Genomic DNA, 18604 nt, shown 5'->3' with positions numbered 1-18604 from the left:
AAAAATACTATGCTTTAAGCTCTGATAAAATAACCAGTGTGTATGTGTGCTTGTAAGGAGATACTAAATAATTGTTTGGGACTTTTGAGTTATCATGTGTTGAGTGCCTGGGGACCACCTTCCTGGCTCTGCTGGGGTAAGCAATTCCACACTGGTGACGAGAGGGGGGCACTGACACTAACAGTATCTTCTTTTCTCACAAACACACCTAAAGAAGATACCTAACCAAGCCTCTGATGCCCTGAGATGGTCCGACCAGCAGAAATGCTATAATTTTGCCCGCTCCCAGAAGGTGACATCAGAGGCCAAACTCACACCTGAGATGAACAGAGCTCCTGATTAGCCTAACACTTTCTGTTTTGAGCCATTTGCAGGCTGTCTTTTCTTTTTGTTGTTTTAAAAGGGGTTACCTGGCTTGTAACCCAACATTTTTTGGATGTCAACCCTGGTCTGCTATTCCCAGTCATGCTACATTTACGTATGTGTCTCTGCAACATGCTGTCCCAGATTACAATAGGTATGCTACACCTCCCTGGAAAGGGCTGTGGCCAGGATCTGTGCTCATTCCTGTCGAGGCCAACACTGCCTAGTCATGATTAACTAAAAAATAAGCAAGTAGGTTTTGCCATCCTGTTCCAGACACATTGGAACCAGAAGTTGTGCCATGCACACTATGTTTAGGCTTCTGCCAGTTCATGCTTTTGCGCCTCTACCTGCACTTTTAGCTGGCCCACCTGTTACATAAGCTGCTGTCTGAGTTTCACCAAGTCTACTGGTTTGACCATCCTGCCAACTACGCCACTTTATACATCTTACTGTAATTAGCTGCTGTATGTGGTAATGATCAAAGTAGTCTGACTGGCAAGTAACAAGACCATTGACAAGTTATCAGTTGTCCAATTTATGTATGACTCGCAAAATACCCATGCTTCTCAGCGGAGAAATAGTGTGTTAAAGAAGTTATGAAAAAGAAAAGGAAACATTTTAAAAATAACGTAACATGATTGTCAATGTAATTGTTTTGTGACTGTTATGAGTGTTGCTGTTATCAAGGATTTGATTATCATTATTTCTTTCAATCAGGTTCGTATTTGGAGGATGTGTTGTGTTCAAATTATATTCCGTGTTTGTCAACCGTTGTAAAGATAACAGGTTTCATTCATCGAAGTGTTCACTACCCAAATCGGTATTCGTGAATCTAAGATGTTTAACAAGCATTCCCGGTATTAAGTTGTGAATCTGCCTGCGAATATTTAGCGGCAGCGTGTCTATGAACCTAATTTAAACTTAAGCTTTACACCTTGCTTTCCTATTGATATGTCTACAAAAGCTTGTTCAGCTTCAGAGGGTTGTTCCTTTCTTACTGCATCAATAAACAGCTCGTCTTCCACTTTATCTGAGACATCACACACTGCATGCACGAGTTTACCTTTCCCAGTCCTGCAAACTTTAGCGAAGTGGTTCAATTTACCAGATTTTATACACTGTCTTCCTTTAGCTGGACATTGACTTTTTCCACCGTGTGCTTTGTTTCCGCAGTACCTGCACTTATGAATATGCTTGTATGCGTCACACAATTCATATTCTTTTGCTGCCTTCTCAATTGTGTAATGCGTTTTTTGCTCAGTGCTCTTTGGAGCTCTTGCTTTTTGTGTGCGTACTGCGTTCACAGTCAGTTCATGTGAGCCGCTCTGAGTACATGCATCGAAGGTTCTCAGCTGTGCTTGTGCTATCTCGTGCGATCTTGCGATGTCCACGGCTTTATTTAATGTTAGCACAGACCCGGCACTTAAAAGTTTCTCTCGCACTTTCGCTGAGTTTGTGCCAAACACTATTCTATCCCTGACCATCTCATCTTCGTTTGCATAAGCACAGTCCTTCACCAGCAATTTTAACTCTCTTACAAAGTAATCAAGAGTCTCGTTTATGCCTTGTGTCTGCTCACTAAACTTGTATCTCGTGAAAATCTTATTCATCTTAGGCATGACAAACGCCTCGTAGTGGCAGCATGTCTATTGGATTGCTGGTGATGGACGGCTTTATATGCACTCAATTACGTGGGAGGCGTGGGTAAGGGGGATGCAATATAGGCAGGCAGCCAACTACGTGGGAGGCGTGGTGATGGGTGACGTAACTCCGCCTCACACGGCGACCGAGCTGCAGGCTATGGCCATGTATATGTACGTAAGTAGGATTCAGTTATGACTGTTAAGTGTAGAATTTCGAAATGAAACCTGCCCAACTTTTGTAAGTAAGCTGTAAGGAATGAGCCTGACAAATTTCAGCCTTCTACCTACACGGGAAGTTGGAGAATTAGTGATGAGTGAGCCAGTGAGTCAGTCAGTCAGTGAGGGCTTTGCCTTTTATTAGTACAGATACTACTATTTTTCCAATACTTTTAGAATACAATTACCTCATTTGGAGTTCTGTGTAAAAGAAAATGATTTTATAACACTTGATGAAACGTTGTTTTGAAGACATAAAGAAAACAGTGTTGGATATGTGAGAGATAGTGTTGAAGACAAATGGAAATGTCATGCTGCCAGGATACAAAAGGAATAGTATTTGTTAAGCTTGCCTCCTACAAAATGATAATTTGTCCCAATGGAGACAAGTCAGATACAAGTACTAAAAGGAAAAAGACCGTACAATGTCTTGCACTTCAAAGGAACACCTTAGCCAGATTGAGAAGAAGAGACTCTCAATGTACATGGACACCATTGTCAGGCTAGCCATCTACAATAGCATCCCAGTGTTAGCAGGCATCGCAACTGGCCTAAGAAGAATGCAACTCTGTAATTATTAAAGGCTAACTACCTGATATGAAGCTTGCTGTAGGGACATTGATTTAAATCATTCAGTTTGCATGTTTTCATCTATTTAATTCCTAGTATTTGATTTGTCTGGCCTCTTCACAAAAAAGGATGCAATAAAATATGTCATTATCTTACTGAAACTATCTTGTGTTTTCTGGCACACAACAAAATTCATAGTGTTGAAATCTTGGTGTTAGTGTTCAAAGTGTCATAGTGTTACATTTTCAGTGTTATTCAATACAAATGCACTGACCAAGTTAATTATTAGTGTAACATACTTCCTCACTGACCTGAGAGTGTCTTGATCTGAAACTTATAATACACTTGTTGAAAGGAGTGACATTGGACACCATCGTAATGAGCCGATCCTCCATAACAACAGCTACTCCCTGAGTATGACAGTCATCAGAGCAACCAGACCAATAATAGGTGTACCCACTTACAAGAGATCTGACCAGTTCTGGGTCTGTGCACCTCAGAGAGTGCTGTCATTGAAATGCAGAGTTTACGAAGCTCCTCCGACAGCAGAGGAAGATGATCATTATGCTGGAGAGACAAGATGTTCCATGTGCCTACCCAGATGGGCCTTCTCAAATTGGGACCCGAGTGCTGCCATGCTACAGGCAATACCTTGGCATCACACCAGTTCTGATCCCTGGCAGGCAGGACCCCTTTGGCTCTCCAGTAGTTTTGACTCTTCCGGAGATGAGCCTCCCAAGGGCTTTCTCTAATCTCCTTCATAATGTGAACAGCCTTCCTATTGGTGGCTGCAGGAGACCTACTCCCACGAAGAGCAGAAAGGAGTCCTGTCCATGACAGATTTTAAAAAACATTTTTGTGTTATCTTTCAAGGAATGTTCCTCCAAGGAATGTAAAAGTGCAGCATGCATTAGGTAACAGTATTCCCTTCTCTGAAAGACCCCTATTCAAGAAAAGGTAATGTAAGTCTATCTATCTATGTATCTCTCTTGTCTATCTACTTGTTCAGATAGCATCTGTAAATAAACACATTTTGTGTTCTACATCACTTTAATAATGCTTAATTACACCATTTGTGTCATTGCACAGTTTTAAACAGTTGTCAAATAATATATAGGTGCCTCAATATTATTTTTTCATCTTAGAGGGATAAAAATTATGGTAAGACATTAGCTTAAATTCAGCTCTTAGTCAATGATGTCAAAGTACTTGATTTTTCTGTGATTAAAATTTTTTTTTATTATAAGGAACAGTAGCACAAGTGACAGGTGACAATATGGGGTTGCACACATTTCTTGGGTATGTTGAGTCATTTAGCTGTAATTTTTCTACCTCTTTTGCCTAGTTGACAAATCAGCCTCCCTCACAGTCTCTTAATACTGATGATGATCCAGGGGTCACTTAACATGATAAAGTACTGAAATTATAGTCTATAGAACATTTGACAAGAGAAAGAAAGGAAGGAGCATGCAGGAAGAAAGATGAAAGAGGTGCATTAAGGTAGGCAAGTGATTGATAGTTTACCTCTTTAATTTAGATCTGGGGTACATTTTGCAATAGACAGAGTATAAAACCTTATAGCAATTGTTATACAGAAGTCAAAGGTTATCAGTTGCAAATTCACCAGGGGCCTCATGTATAAATGGTGCGTACGCACAGAAATGTTGCGTAAGAACTTTTCCACATTCAAATCGCGATGTATAAAACCTACACTTGGCGTAAAGCCACGCACTTTTCCACGGTACCTCATGCCTTGTCGTACGCAAGTTTTCCGCTCGGTTTTGCAAACTGGCGGCACCCAGCGTCAAAGCAATGGTACTGTTCTTGTGTGATTACTCATTATTTTCATGACGCGGCTTTATAAATACACAGAAACTAACCGCATATTGTTTATTAGTGTAATGCATCTGATTGTAATTAACTCGTAACAATATAATGGTCCAGGGAACAGCCATAGTATTCCAAATACCATAACTGCTTTAGCGTTGTTACTCTCACTTCTATTTCTTCTTCTTCTTTCAGCTCCTCCCGTTAGGAGTTGCCACAGCGAATCATCTTTTTCCATATTACTCTCACTGCACGACTCGGAGTATTTATATCACTGTATCTGAGTGTGAATCACAGCAGCAGCTGATCGGAAAGAGAATTATCGGTATACGGCATTAAGCACACGCTGTCTCTACCACTGCAAAACATTTTAAAGCCTTTCCTGTACGGACCTCGCGGTTCACAAACAGTTTCATCCCAAGAACTTTAAATGCACTCAATCAATTGCTCCTTGTAGAACGGTTTGTACTTATAAGTACAATCACCCCACTGTAAACTTGCACTACAGTTATAATATCTCACAACCTGGGCCACTTTATAAAGCGTATTTACATATGATGACATGATATCATTTTTTAAGGTGAAATGAAGCAAAATATGTTTGTTAAATTATACACATAAAACTTTAACTTCATTTAAATAATCTATATTCTTCACTGGGAGTGTCGTGAAGGATAGAATAATTAAACATGTACTACGAAGATATTTCAATGTTCTTTAAACGTTTTGAAGAATGGCGCTAAGCTTACAGATGGCTTAACGCCTATTACAGAGCTGATTGTATGGCATCGGTTACTTGGGGAAAGAAAAGCAAGGACTCTTGGGCGCCGCCAATATATATTGAATATAAAACAGAAAGAGAAAATAACAACACAGCTAAAAGCATGCGACAAATTTCGACAAAAGATAAATGCTTGTCATGAGCACGAGGCTCATGAAACACATGTTTAATAATGTGCTTTAGCTCCTATCATCATGAAAATGACATCACGTATACATCTCAGTATTTTAGTTATTCAGAGAGCTGTAATATCACAAATGTAATGGACTCTGTGTCCAGTTGGAGGAAGAGAGCCAGTTTAAGAAGCAAGTAGTGATTCACACACATAGATCACATACGAGTAGAAGATCAAATACAAAACAAAGCATTTAACGTGCTACTTTAATTACGATGTGATTTGAGAAACTGGTTAATTAAACGATTTTAAGATGAAGTTTATAATGTTCTACTAAATGACAAAATAAACTACGTGATTAAAGTGGAAAATTCGAGATTAAAGTTGACATTTCGTGCTTTTCCCCCACCGTGTGCCTTTTTTCTCTGTACCCTAATAAACTTTCATATGACACTCAGACAGTGGGCTACAACTCTTCTTTTCACGGCAACTTTGATATGTGACTTCTTTTTTATTTCCGGCACTGTGCGATTTTGTGAATGTGAGCTTTCAAGTTTCTCCAACACGCTATATCACTCGATCAACTTCCTTTTGTTGATTATACCACGGTTTATTTGAACAAATAGTATGTTTTTCCTTTGCCTCCACTTGGTATTCGCTGAAATTCTTATATTTTCCCTGTGCTTTTCCCATTGTCTTTTCACAGAAGGCTGCGCTTAAGGGCGATTTATATTGATTTGCATATTCAAATGGGCGTAATTCTGGGAGGATTTGGGGCGTTACATAATACGCGTGCACGAGCGTTAGTTTTCACGCTGATCGGGATTTATGTAGCGGAAGGACGTGGAAGTTGGAGTACGCACAGATTCCTGCATCTGGATTTTTCTGTGCGTAAGCACATTTCGGCTTTTGTGCTTACGCCATGTTATAGTGCGAGTTCTACGCATGGCGTTATACATGAGGCCCCAGGAGTGGGAACACCAGATATGATTAGAGTACTATGTTAAAGTTACATTCAGTGTGAAAGAAATGTCACTTGTAACTTTCAGTTCATAACATAATTTACTTGTACTTATTTATCCAGGGAAAAAACATGGAGCTAGATAAACATGACTTTAAAAGAGTTTGTGTTGTCACGTTTCCCCTTATTTCCTTCTCAGAATATGATTCCACTAATATCATATTGAACTGTACCTACTGAATGTTTTCATCCAACATTTCAGGAAAAAAGCTACATAAATGATCTTTCTGGGATGCATAAAACAAATCATAAAGGTTCTCATGCTATCCTACCTTTTTTATAACATACAGAAGTCTGTTGCAGTTCTTTCTAGAAGGATACTCACCAATGATGCTATGGTGACTGACACATTTACGTAAAGAGCAGAAGATGCGTTGTTCAGGCTAAGACTGAAATTCAGGTTTGTGATTGTGAAATTGAGAATGAAGTGCACTGTTGTAGACAATGGAGAACCTGAAGAAAGGACATAATGTATTTAATATTTTTCTTTATAAAGGATTTTTTTCTCCAGTCATATATCTGTGCTGATACTCAAAAGTTACACATTTTAAATTCACCTAGGTGCCACTTTCAATTCAAAGGAGGTTACACTTAAGATTTATAATTTGTACTGCTGCCTTGCAGTAAGGAGTCTAGGATTTACATCCTGGGTCCTCCCTGCATGGAGTTTGCATGTTCTCCCCTTGTCTGTGGTTGGGGTGTGTGTGTGTGTTCATCCTGTGATGGACTGGCACCGTGTCCAGGGTTTGTTCCTGCCTTGTGCCCTATGCTGGCTGGGATAGGCAGACCCCTGTGACCCTGATCAGGACTAAGCAGGTTAGTAAATGGCTGATTGACTAACTTATTTTCAAAGAAGCAGGACAGTGTTCCTCATGCTTGTTACCTATCTTTGCAAAATGTAGGTTTATCTTCTATTTTTGAAGGGTATAGAAACCTGACAATTGCATAACTTTATTCAATTGAACATTAAAAATTATAGAACCACAGTTAAACAAATAATCACTCAAAGAATCAGGAAGAACTATGATAGAAAACATTTGAAGAACTATTTGAAGAACTTACTTGTGCTCGGAGGTGATGAAGATGCTACATTAAGAGCATTTGCTGGAAATGAACCATTTGGAACAGAAGCTGATGAGTTTGCTGTATTGATTGAAGCAGCAGGTGATATGTTTCCACCTGGTAAAGTTGTGTTTGATAAACTAGTTTCTGAAGAGGCTGTTGTAAAAGAACTCTGAGTTGATCCTAATGATGACAATGTATTATATGGTGGTGAGATCATTTTTGTGCTTTGTTGGAGGACATACATGGAAGATGTTACACTTGGTGCAAATGCTTCATTTGTTGATAGGAATACACTGGCACTTGGACTTACTGTGGTTATAAAAGCAGAGTTTGATTCTTGCATTGTGGATGGATTAATGATAGTTGATTCTCCCGTTGAGAGGCCACCATTGCCCTCTACAGTATTATGATTTAAATTTGATTCTTCCTTTGTGACAGAATAGGCCACACTTGATTCTTCAAATCTGAAATCGCTTGTAGTTGATTGTTCTGTCGTACTGTCACTTGTGTTGAATTTACTCATTGTGGTAATATCACTTATTTTTGATAGTCCTGTGGTAACGACATTATGAGTTAATTTCAGAGTTGTGTGTGAAATACCAGTCACTGATTCTTTAGTGGTGTTTTGAGTACTGCTTGACTCATGTGATGTTAAAATCACAGTGTTAGCTGGCTCTTCTGTTGTGAAATCTTCACCACTTGATTCATCTGTGGGAAAATCACTAGTGTCGTCATCATCATCTGTGGTATGGTAAAATCACTGCCTCCCATTTCTGATGTTGTGGTGACATTTCTCTTTAATGTTTCTTCAGTAGTGAGTTCAGTGTTCTTTGTCTCTTTTGTCATAAACTTATTTGTAGTTACCTCAGAACTTGTAAGAGTTTGGGTGATTGATATGTCGCTGGTTATGTCCCTATTTTCCATATTATTGGTGTTGACATCACTTTTTGTGGATTCATATTGTGTGAGATACTGGTCATTCTCCGATGATAGCTTTGTGGTTAAAATGTTGCTGTTTGCTTCACTTGTTGATTGGAATACACTGGCACTTGGACTTACTGTGGTTATAAAAGCAGAGTTTGATTCTTGCATTGTGGATGGATTAATGATAGTTGATTCTCCCGTTGAGAGGCCACCATTGCCCTCTACAGTATTATGATTTAAATTTGATTCTTCATTTGTGACAGAATAGGCCACACTTGATTCTTCAAATCTGAAATCGCTTGTAATTGATTGTTCTGTCGTACTGTCTCTTGTGTTTAATTTACTCATTGTGGTAATATCACTTATTTTTGATAGTCCTGTGGTAATGACATTATGACTTGATTTCAGAGTTGTGTGTGAAATACCAGTCACTGATTCTTTAGTGGTGTTTTGAGTACTGCTTGACTCATGTGATGTTAAAATCATAGTGTTAGCTGGCTCTTCTGTTGTGAAATCTTTACCACTTGATTCATCTGTGGGAAATCACTCACTATCTGTGTAAAATCACTAGTGTCATCATCATCATCTGTGGTAAAATCACTGCCTCCCATTTCTGATGTTGTGGTGACATTTCTCTTTAATGTTTCTTCAGTACTGAGTTCAGTGTTCTTTGTCTCTTTTGTCATAAACTTATTTGTAGTTACCTCAGAAGTTGTAAGAGTTTGGGTGATTGATATGTCGCTGGTTATGTCCCTATTTTCCATATTATTGGTGTTGACATCACTTTTTGTGGATTCATATTGTGTGAGATACTGGTCATTCTCCGACGATAGCTTTGTGGTTAAAATGTTGCTGTTTGCTTCACTTGTTGATTGGAATACACTGGCACTTGGACTTACTGTGGTTATAAAAGCAGAGTTTGATTCTTGCATTGTGGATGGATTAATGATAGTTGATTCTCCCATTGTGAGGCCACCATTGCCCTCTACAGTATTATGATTTAAATTTGATTCTTCATTTGTGACAGAATAGGCCAGGCTTGATTCTTCAAATCTGAAATCGCTTGTAATTAATTGTTCTGTCGTACTGTCACTTGTGTTGAATTTACTCATTGTGGTAATATCACTTATTTTTGATTGTCCTGTGGTAACGACATTATGACTTGATTTCAGAGTTGTGTGTGAAATACCAGTCACTGATTCTTTAGTGGTGTTTTGAGTACTGCTTGACTCATGTGATGTTAAAATCACAGTGTTAGCTGGCTCTTCTGTTGTGAAATCTTTACCACTTGATTCATCTGTGGGAAAATCACTAGTGTCGTCATCATCATCTGTGGTAAAATCACTGCCTCCCATTTCTGATGTTGTGGTGACATTTCTCTTTAATGTTTCTTCAGTAGTGAGTTCAGTGTTCTTTGTTTCTTTTGTCATGAACTTATTTGTAGTTACCTCAGAACTTGTAAGAGTTTTGGTGATTGATACGTCGCTGGTTATGTCCCTATTTTCCATATTATTGGTGTTGAAATCACTTTTTGTGGATTCATATTGTGTGAGATACTGGTCATTCTCCGACGATAGCTTTGTGGTTAAAATGTTGCTGTTTGCTTCACTTGTTGATTGGAATACACTGGCACTTGGACTTACTGTGGTTATAAAAGCAGAGTTTGATTCTTGCATTGTGGATGGATTAATGATAGTTGATTCTCCCGTTGAGAGGCCACCATTGCCCTCTACAGTATTATGATTTAAATTTGATTCTTCATTTGTGACAGAATAGGCCACACTTGATTCTTCAAATCTGAAATCGCTTGTAGTTGATTGTTCTGTCGTACTGTCACTTGTGTTTAATTTACTCATTGTGGTAATATTACTTATTTTTGATAGTCCTGTGGTAACGACATTATGACTTGATTTCAGAGTTGTGTGTGAAATACCAGTCACTGATTCTTTAGTGGTGTTTTGAGTACTGCTTGACTCATGTGATGTTAAAATCATAGTGTTAGCTGGCTCTTCTGTTGTGAAATCTTCACCACTTGATTCATCTGTGGGAAAATCACTAGTGTCGTCATCATCATCTGTGGTAAAATCACTGCCTCCCATTTCTGATGTTGTGGTGACATTTCTCTTTAATGTTTCTTCAGTAGTGAGTTCAGTGTTCTTTGTCTCTTTTGTCATAAACTTATTTGTAGTTACCTCAGAACTTGTAAGAGTTTTGGTGATTGATACTCGCTGGTTATGTCCCTATTTTCCATATTATTGGTGTTGACATCACTTTTTGTGGATTCATATTGTGTGAGATACTGGTCATTCTCCGACGATAGCTTTGTGGTTAAAATGTTGCTGTTTGCTTCATTTGTTGATTGGAATACACTGGCACTTGGACTTACTGTGGTTATAAAAGCAGAGTTTGATTCTTGCATTGTGGATGGATTAATGATAGTTGATTCTCCCGTTGAGAGGCCACCATTGCCCTCTACAGTATTATGATTTAAATTTGATTCTTCATTTGTGAGCTTTGTGGTTAGAATAGGCCACACTTGATTCTTCAAATCTGAAATCGCTTGTAATTGATTGTTCTGTCGTACTGTCACTTGTGTTGAAATTACTCATTGTGGTAATATCACTTATTTTTGATTGTCCTGTGGTAACGACATTATGACTTGATTTCAGAGTTGTGTGTGAAATACCAGTCACTGATTCTTTAGTGGTGTTTTGAGTACTGCTTGACTCATGTGATGTTAAAATCACAGTGTTAGCTGGCTCTTCTGTTGTGAAATCTTCACCACTTGATTCATCTGTGGGAAAATCACTAGTGTCGTCATCATCATCTGTGGTAAAATCACTGCCTCCCATTTCTGATGTTGTGGTGACATTTCTCTTTAATGTTTCTTCAGTAGTGAGTTCAGTGTTCTTTGTTTCTTTTGTCATGAACTTATTTGTAGTTACCTCAGAACTTGTAAGAGTTTTGGTGATTGATACGTCGCTGGTTATGTCCCTATTTTCCATATTATTGGTGTTGAAATCACTTTTTGTGGATTCATATTGTGTGAGATACTGGTCATTCTCCGACGATAGCTTTGTGGTTAAAATGTTGCTGTTTGCTTCATTTGTTGATTGGAATACACTGGCACTTGGACTTACTGTGGTTATAAAAGCAGAGTTTGGTTCTTGCATTGTGGATGGATTAATGATAGTTGATTCTCCCGTTGAGAGGCCACCATTGCCCTCTACAGTATTATGATTTAAATTTGATTCTTCATTTGTGACAGAATAGGCCACACTTGATTCTTCAAATCTGAAATCGCTTGTAATTGATTGTTCTGTCGTACTGTCACTTGTGTTGAAATTACTCATTGTGGTAATATCACTTATTTTTGATTGTCCTGTGGTAACGACATTATGACTTGATTTCAGAGTTGTGTGTGAAATACCAGTCACTGATTCTTTAGTGGTGTTTTGAGTACTGCTTGACTCATGTGATGTTAAAATCACAGTGTTAGCTGGCTCTTCTGTTGTGAAATCTTCACCACTTGATTCATCTGTGGGAAAATCACTAGTGTCGTCATCATCATCTGTGGTAAAATCACTGCCTCCCATTTCTGATGTTGTGGTGACATTTCTCTTTAATGTTTCTTCAGTAGTGAGTTCAGTGTTCTTTGTTTCTTTTGTCATAAACTTATTTGTAGTTACCTCAGAACTTGTAAGAGTTTTGGTGATTGATACGTCGCTGGTTATGTCCCTATTTTCCATATTATTGGTGTTGAAATCACTGTTTGTGGATTCAAATTGTGTGAGATACTGGTCATTCTCCGACGATAGCTTTGTGGTTAAAATGTTGCTGTTCGCTTCATTTGTTGATTGGAATACACTGGCACTTGGACTTACTGTGGTTATAAAAGCAGAGTTTGATTCTTGCATTGTGGATGGATTAATGATAGTTGATTCTCCGTTGAGAGGCCACCATTGCCCTCTACAGTATTATGATTTAAATTTGATTCTTCATTTGTGACAGAATAGGCCACACTTGATTCTTCAAATCTGAAATCGCTTGTAGTTGATTGTTCTGTCGTACTGTCACTTGTGTTTAATTTACTCATTGTGGTAATATCACTTATTTTTGATAGTCCTGTGGTAACGACATTATGACTTGATTTCAGAGTTGTGTGTGAAATACCAGTCACTGATTCTTTAGTGGTGTTTTGAGTACTGCTTGACTCATGTGATGTTAAAATCACAGTGTTAGCTGGCTCTTCTGTTGTGAAATCTTCACCACTTGATTCATCTGTGGGAAAATCACTAGTGTCGTCATCATCATCTGTGGTAAAATCACTGCCTCCCATTTCTGATGTTGTGGTGACATTTCTCTTTAATGTTTCTTCAGTAGTGAGTTCAGTGTTCTTTGTCTCTTTTGTCATAAACTTATTTGTAGTTACCTCAGAACTTGTAAGAGTTTGGGTGATTGATATGTCGCTGGTTATGTCCCTATTTTCCATATTATTGGTGTTGAAATCACTTTTTGTGGATTCATATTGTGTGAGATACTGGTCATTCTCCGACGATAGCTTTGTGGTTAAAATGTTGCTGTTTGCTTCACTTGTTGATTGGAATACACTGGCACTTGGACTTACTGTGGTTATAAAAGCAGAGTTTGATTCTTGCATTGTGGATGGATTAGTGATAGTTGATTCTTCCGTTGAGAGGCCACCATTGCCCTCTACAGTATTATGATTTAAATTTGATTCTTCATTTGTGACAGAATAGGCCACACTTGATTCTTCAAATCTGAAATCGCTTGTAGTTGATTGTTCTGTCGTACTGTCACTTGTGTTTAATTTACTCATTGTGGTAATATCACTTATTTTTGATAGTCCTGTGGTAACGACATTATGACTTGATTTCAGAGTTGTGTGTGAAATACCAGTCACTGATTCTTTAGTGGTGTTTTGAGTACTGCTTGACTCATGTGATGTTAAAATCACAGTGTTAGCTGGCTCTTCTGTTGTGAAATCTTTACCACTTGATTCATCTGTGGGAAAATCACTAGTGTCGTCATCATCATCTGTGGTAAAATCACTGCCTCCCATTTCTGATGTTGTGGTGACATTTCTCTTTAATGTTTCTTCAGTAGTGAGTTCAGTGTTCTTTGTCTCTTTTGTCATAAACTTATTTGTAGTTACCTCAGAAGTTGTAAGAGTTTTGGTGATTGATATGTCGCTGGTTATGTCCCTATTTTCCATATTATTGGTGTTGAAATCACTTTTTGTGGATTCATATTGTGTGAGATACTGGTCATTCTCCGACGATAGCTTTGTGGTTAAAATGTTGCTGTTTGCTTCACTTGTTGATTGGAATACACTGACACTTGGACTTACTGTGGTTATAAAAGCAGAGTTTGATTCTTGCATTGTGGATGGATTAGTGATTGTTGATTCTTCCGTTGAGAGGCCACCATTGCCCTCTACAGTATTATGATTTAAATTTGATTCTTCATTTGTGACAGAATAGGCCACACTTGATTCTTCAAATCTGAAATCGCTTGTAGTTGATTGTTCTGTCGTACTGTCACTTGTGTTTAATTTACTCATTGTGGTAATATCACTTATTTTTGATAGTCCTGTGGTAACGACATTATGACTTGATTTCAGAGTTGTGTGTGAAATACCAGTCACTGATTCTTTAGTGGTGTTTTGAGTACTGCTTGACTCATGTGATGTTAAAATCATAGTGTTAGCTGGCTCTTCTGTTGTGAAATCTTTACCACTTGATTCATCTGTGGGAAAATCACTAGTGTCGTCATCATCATCTGTGGTAAAATCACTGCCTCCCATTTCTGATGTTGTGGTGACATTTCTCTTTAATGTTTCTTCAGTAGTGAGTTCAGTGTTCTTTGTCTCTTTTGTCATAAACTTATTTGTAGTTACCTCAGAAGTTGTAAGAGTTTTGGTGATTGATACGTCGCTGGTTATGTCCCTATTTTCCATATTATTGGTGTTGAAATCACTTTTTGTGGATTCATATTGTGTGAGATACTGGTCATTCTCCGACGATAGCTTTGTGGTTAAAATGTTGCTGTTTGCTTCATTTGTTGATTGGAATACACTGACACTTGGACTTACTGTGGTTATAAAAGCAGAGTTTGATTCTTGCATTGTGGATGGATTAGTGATAGTTGATTCTTCCGTTGAGAGGCCACCATTGCCCTCTACAGTATTATGATTTAAATTTGATTCTTCATTTGTGACAGAATAGGCCACACTTGATTCTTCAAATCTGAAATCGCTTGTAGTTGATTGTTCTGTCGTACTGTCACTTGTGTTGAATTTACTCATTGTGGTAATATCACTTATTTTTGATAGTCCTGTGGTAACGACATTATGACTTGATTTCAGAGTTGTGTGTGAAATACCAGTCACTGATTCTTTAGTGGTGTTTTGAGTACTGCTTGACTCATGTGATGTTAAAATCACAGTGTTAGCTGGCTCTTCTGTTGTGAAATCTTCACCACTTGATTCATCTGTGGGAAAATCACTAGTGTCGTCATCATCATCTGTGGTAAAATCACTGCCTCCCATTTCTGATGTTGTGGTGACATTTCTCTTTAATGTTTCTTCAGTAGTGAGTTCAGTGTTCTTTGTCTCTTTTGTCATAAACTTATTTGTAGTTACCTCAGAACTTGTAAGAGTTTGGGTGATTGATACGTCGCTGGTTATGTCCCTATTTTCCATATTATTGGTGTTGAAATCACTTTTTGTGGATTCATATTGTGTGAGATACTGGTCATTCTCCGACGATAGCTTTGTGGTTAAAATGTTGCTGTTTGCTTCATTTGTTGATTGGAATACACTGGCACTTGGACTTACTGTGGTTATAAAAGCAGAGTTTGATTCTTGCATTGTGGATGGATTAGTGATAGTTGATTCTCCCGTTGAGAGGCCACCATTGCCCTCTACAGTATTATGATTTAAATTTGATTCTTCATTTGTGACAGAATAGGCCAGGCTTGATTCTTCAAATCTGAAATCGCTTGTAGTTGATTGTTCTGTCGTACTGTCTCTTGTGTTGAATTTACTCATTGTGGTAATATCACTTATTTTTGATAGTCCTGTGGTAACGACATTATGACTTGACTTCAGAGTTGTGTGTGAAATACCAGTCACTGATTCTTTAGTGGTGTTTTGAGTACTGCTTGACTCATGTGATGTTAAAATCACAGTGTTAGCTGGCTCTTCTGTTGTGAAATCTTCACCACTTGATTCATCTGTGGGAAAATCACTAGTGTCGTCATCATCATCTGTGGTAAAATCACTGCCTCCCATTTCTGATGTTGTGGTGACATTTCTCTTTAATGTTTCTTCAGTAGTGAGTTCAGTGTTCTTTGTTTCTTTTGTCATAAACTTATTTGTAGTTACCTCAGAACTTGTAAGAGTTTGGGTGATTGATATGTCGCTGGTTATGTCCCTATTTTCCATATTATTGGTGTTGACATCACTTTTTGTGGATTCATATTGTGTGAGATACTGGTCATTCTCCGACGATAGCTTTGTGGTTAAAATGTTGCTGTTTGCTTCACTTGTTGATTGGAATACACTGGCACTTGGACTTACTGTGGTTATAAAAGCAGAGTTTGATTCTTGCATTGTAAATGGATTAATGATAGTTGATTCTTCCGTTGAGATGCCACCATTGCCCTCTACAGTATTATGATTTAAATTTGATTCTTCGTTTGTGACAGAATAGGCCACACTTGATTCTTCAAATCTGAAATCGCTTGTAATTGATTGTTCTGTCGTACTGTCACTTGTGTTGAATTTACTCATTGTGGTAATATTACTTATTTTTGATAGTCCTGTGGTAACGACATTATGACTTGATTTCAGAGTTGTGTCTGAAATACCAGTCACTGATTCTTTAGTGGTGTTTGGAGTCCTGCTTGACTCATGTGATGTTAAAATCACAGTGTTAGCTGGTTCTTCTGTTGTGAAATCTTCACCAATTGATTCATCTGTGGGAAAATCACTAGTGTCGTCATCATCATCTGTGGTAAAATCACTGCCTCCCATTTCTGATGTTGTGGTGACATTTCTCTTTAATGTTTCTTCAGTAGTGAGTTCAGTGTTCTTTGTCTCTTTTGTCATAAACTTATTTGTAGTTACCTCAGAAGTTGTAAGAGTTTGGGTGATTGATATGTCGCTGGTTATGTCCCTATTTTCCATATTATTGGTGTTGAGATCACTGTTTGTGGATTCATATTGTGTGAGATACTGGTCATTCTCCGACGATAGCTTTGTGGTTAAAATGTTGCTGTTTGCTTCACTTGTTGATTGGAATACACTGGCACTTGGACTTACTGTGGTTATAAAAGCAGAGTTTGATTCTTGCATTGTGGATGGATTAGTGATAGTGGATTCTTCCGTTGAGATGCCACCATTGCCCTCTACAGTATTATGATTTAAATTTGATTCTTCATTTGTGACAGAATAGGCCAGGCTTGATTCTTCAAATCTGAAATCGCTTGTAATTGATTGTTCTGTCGTACTGTCACTTGTGTTGAATTTACTCATTGTGGTAATATCACTTATTTTTGATAGTCCTGTGGTAACGACATTATGACTTGATTTCAGAGTTGTGTCTGAAATACCAGTCACTGATTCTTTAGTGGTGTTTTGAGTACTGCTTGACTCATGTGATGTTAAAATCACAGTGTTAGCTGGCTCTTCTGTTGTGAAATCTTCACCACTTGATTCATCTGTGGGAAAATCACTAGTGTCGTCATCATCATCTGTGGTAAAATAACTGCCTCCCATTTCTGATGTTGTGGTGACATTTCTCTTTAATGTTTCTTCAGTAGTGAGTTCAGTGTTCTTTGTCTCTTTTGTCATAAACTTATTTGTGTTTAGTTCATAACTTGTGAAAGTGTTGGTATTTGATATTTCATTGGTGATGTCTTTATTGTCCATGTTATTTGTGTTGAAATTACTGGTTTGTAATTTATATGGTGTGAGAGAACCGTCACTACCATAGAATGAGTTTGTGGTAAATCTGTTGCTATTTGCATCATTTGTGTTTAGTTCATAATTTGTTGAAAGAGTGTTGGTAATTGATACTGTGGTGATGTCAGTGTTTGTTGATTCATATGAAGTCAGAGAATGGTCACTGCCATGCTGTGACTTTGTGGTAAAACCATTGCTATTTGTTTCATTTGTTGTTAAGGAATTGCTTGCACTTGGGTTTACTGTGGTTAAAAAAACAGGGTTTGATTCATGCATTGTGGATGAATAAGTGATACTTGACTCATGTGTTGTGAGACTATTGCTGTCTTCTATAGAAGAATTATTAGAATTTGATTTGGGATAAGTCATACTTGATTCTTCAAATGTGAAATCACTTGTGATTGATTGTTCTGTTTCACTAATTTCACTTGTGCTCATTTCGCTGAATGTTGTAATATTACTGATATTTGTTTGCCCTTCAGAAAAATCATTATTGCTTATTTCCTGGGTTGTGCTGGTGCCTGATTCTTTAACTGTGTCATGACTTATATTTGATTCATATGTTGACAAAAACACTGTACTCGGTGACTCATCTGTTGTGAAATCACTAGTACTTGATTCCTCAGTGTCATAATCCTCAGTGTCAACATCAATAGTGCTTATTTGATTTGTTGTGAGATTATCAGTAATTTTAGATTCCTTTGTGGTAAGAAACAAACTAGATGTTTGTGTTACTGGGGAATTTGCTGTACTCGGATCTTCTGTTGTAAGATAACTAGAACTTGATTTTACTGTTGCTAAGTCAGTACTGGAGCCAGTTGTTGTAAAATTGTCATTACTTGCTTGATTTCCTGAAAAAGAAAAAAAAATGTTTTTAGTTCTTCAGTTTCCATACTGCTTCTAGCTGATTTGTCTTTAGCCAGTCCACTCTTTCAGATTCTATTCCTCTTTGGCATACAAAGAAATAAGGAGTCAGTGAGAGAAATCTTTGAGCTAAAAAGATCACCTCAGTATTTTTTTGAAGCCCCTTACCCAAATAACGTTTGTACAAGTCCCTGGCAGGTCACTATTAAGAATTACAACCAGG

The 18604-nt window shown here is 37.9% G+C and overlaps 1 protein-coding gene across 3 annotated transcripts in view; it reads right to left on the bottom strand.

Moving 5' to 3' along the window:
* LOC120537747 (probable GPI-anchored adhesin-like protein PGA55) overlaps positions 1-18604 on the bottom strand; it is a 60633-nt gene that overhangs the window by 17836 nt on the left and 24193 nt on the right. The window contains exons 1-4 of one of the 3 annotated variants that reach the window (XM_039766917.1): positions 10580-10734; positions 9090-9868; positions 7602-8353; positions 6865-6992 (exon numbers count right to left, since the gene is read on the bottom strand). In XM_039766917.1, the coding sequence (XP_039622851.1) occupies positions 6865-6992; positions 7602-8353; positions 9090-9868; positions 10580-10702 (1782 nt within the window). In that variant the 5' untranslated portion in view covers positions 10703-10734. Of the gene's footprint in view, positions 1-6864; positions 6993-7601; positions 8354-9089; positions 18369-18604 lie in introns of those variants that run through there. The other 2 variants (XM_039766916.1, XM_039766915.1) reach the window with 2 other exon arrangements.

This window comes from Polypterus senegalus, chromosome 10, assembly GCF_016835505.1.
Source record: "Polypterus senegalus isolate Bchr_013 chromosome 10, ASM1683550v1, whole genome shotgun sequence".
Lineage (NCBI taxonomy): Eukaryota > Metazoa > Chordata > Cladistia > Polypteriformes > Polypteridae > Polypterus > Polypterus senegalus.
The sequence above is the reverse complement of the archived record's forward strand: the minus strand, read 5'-3'. Positions and strand labels throughout refer to the sequence as shown.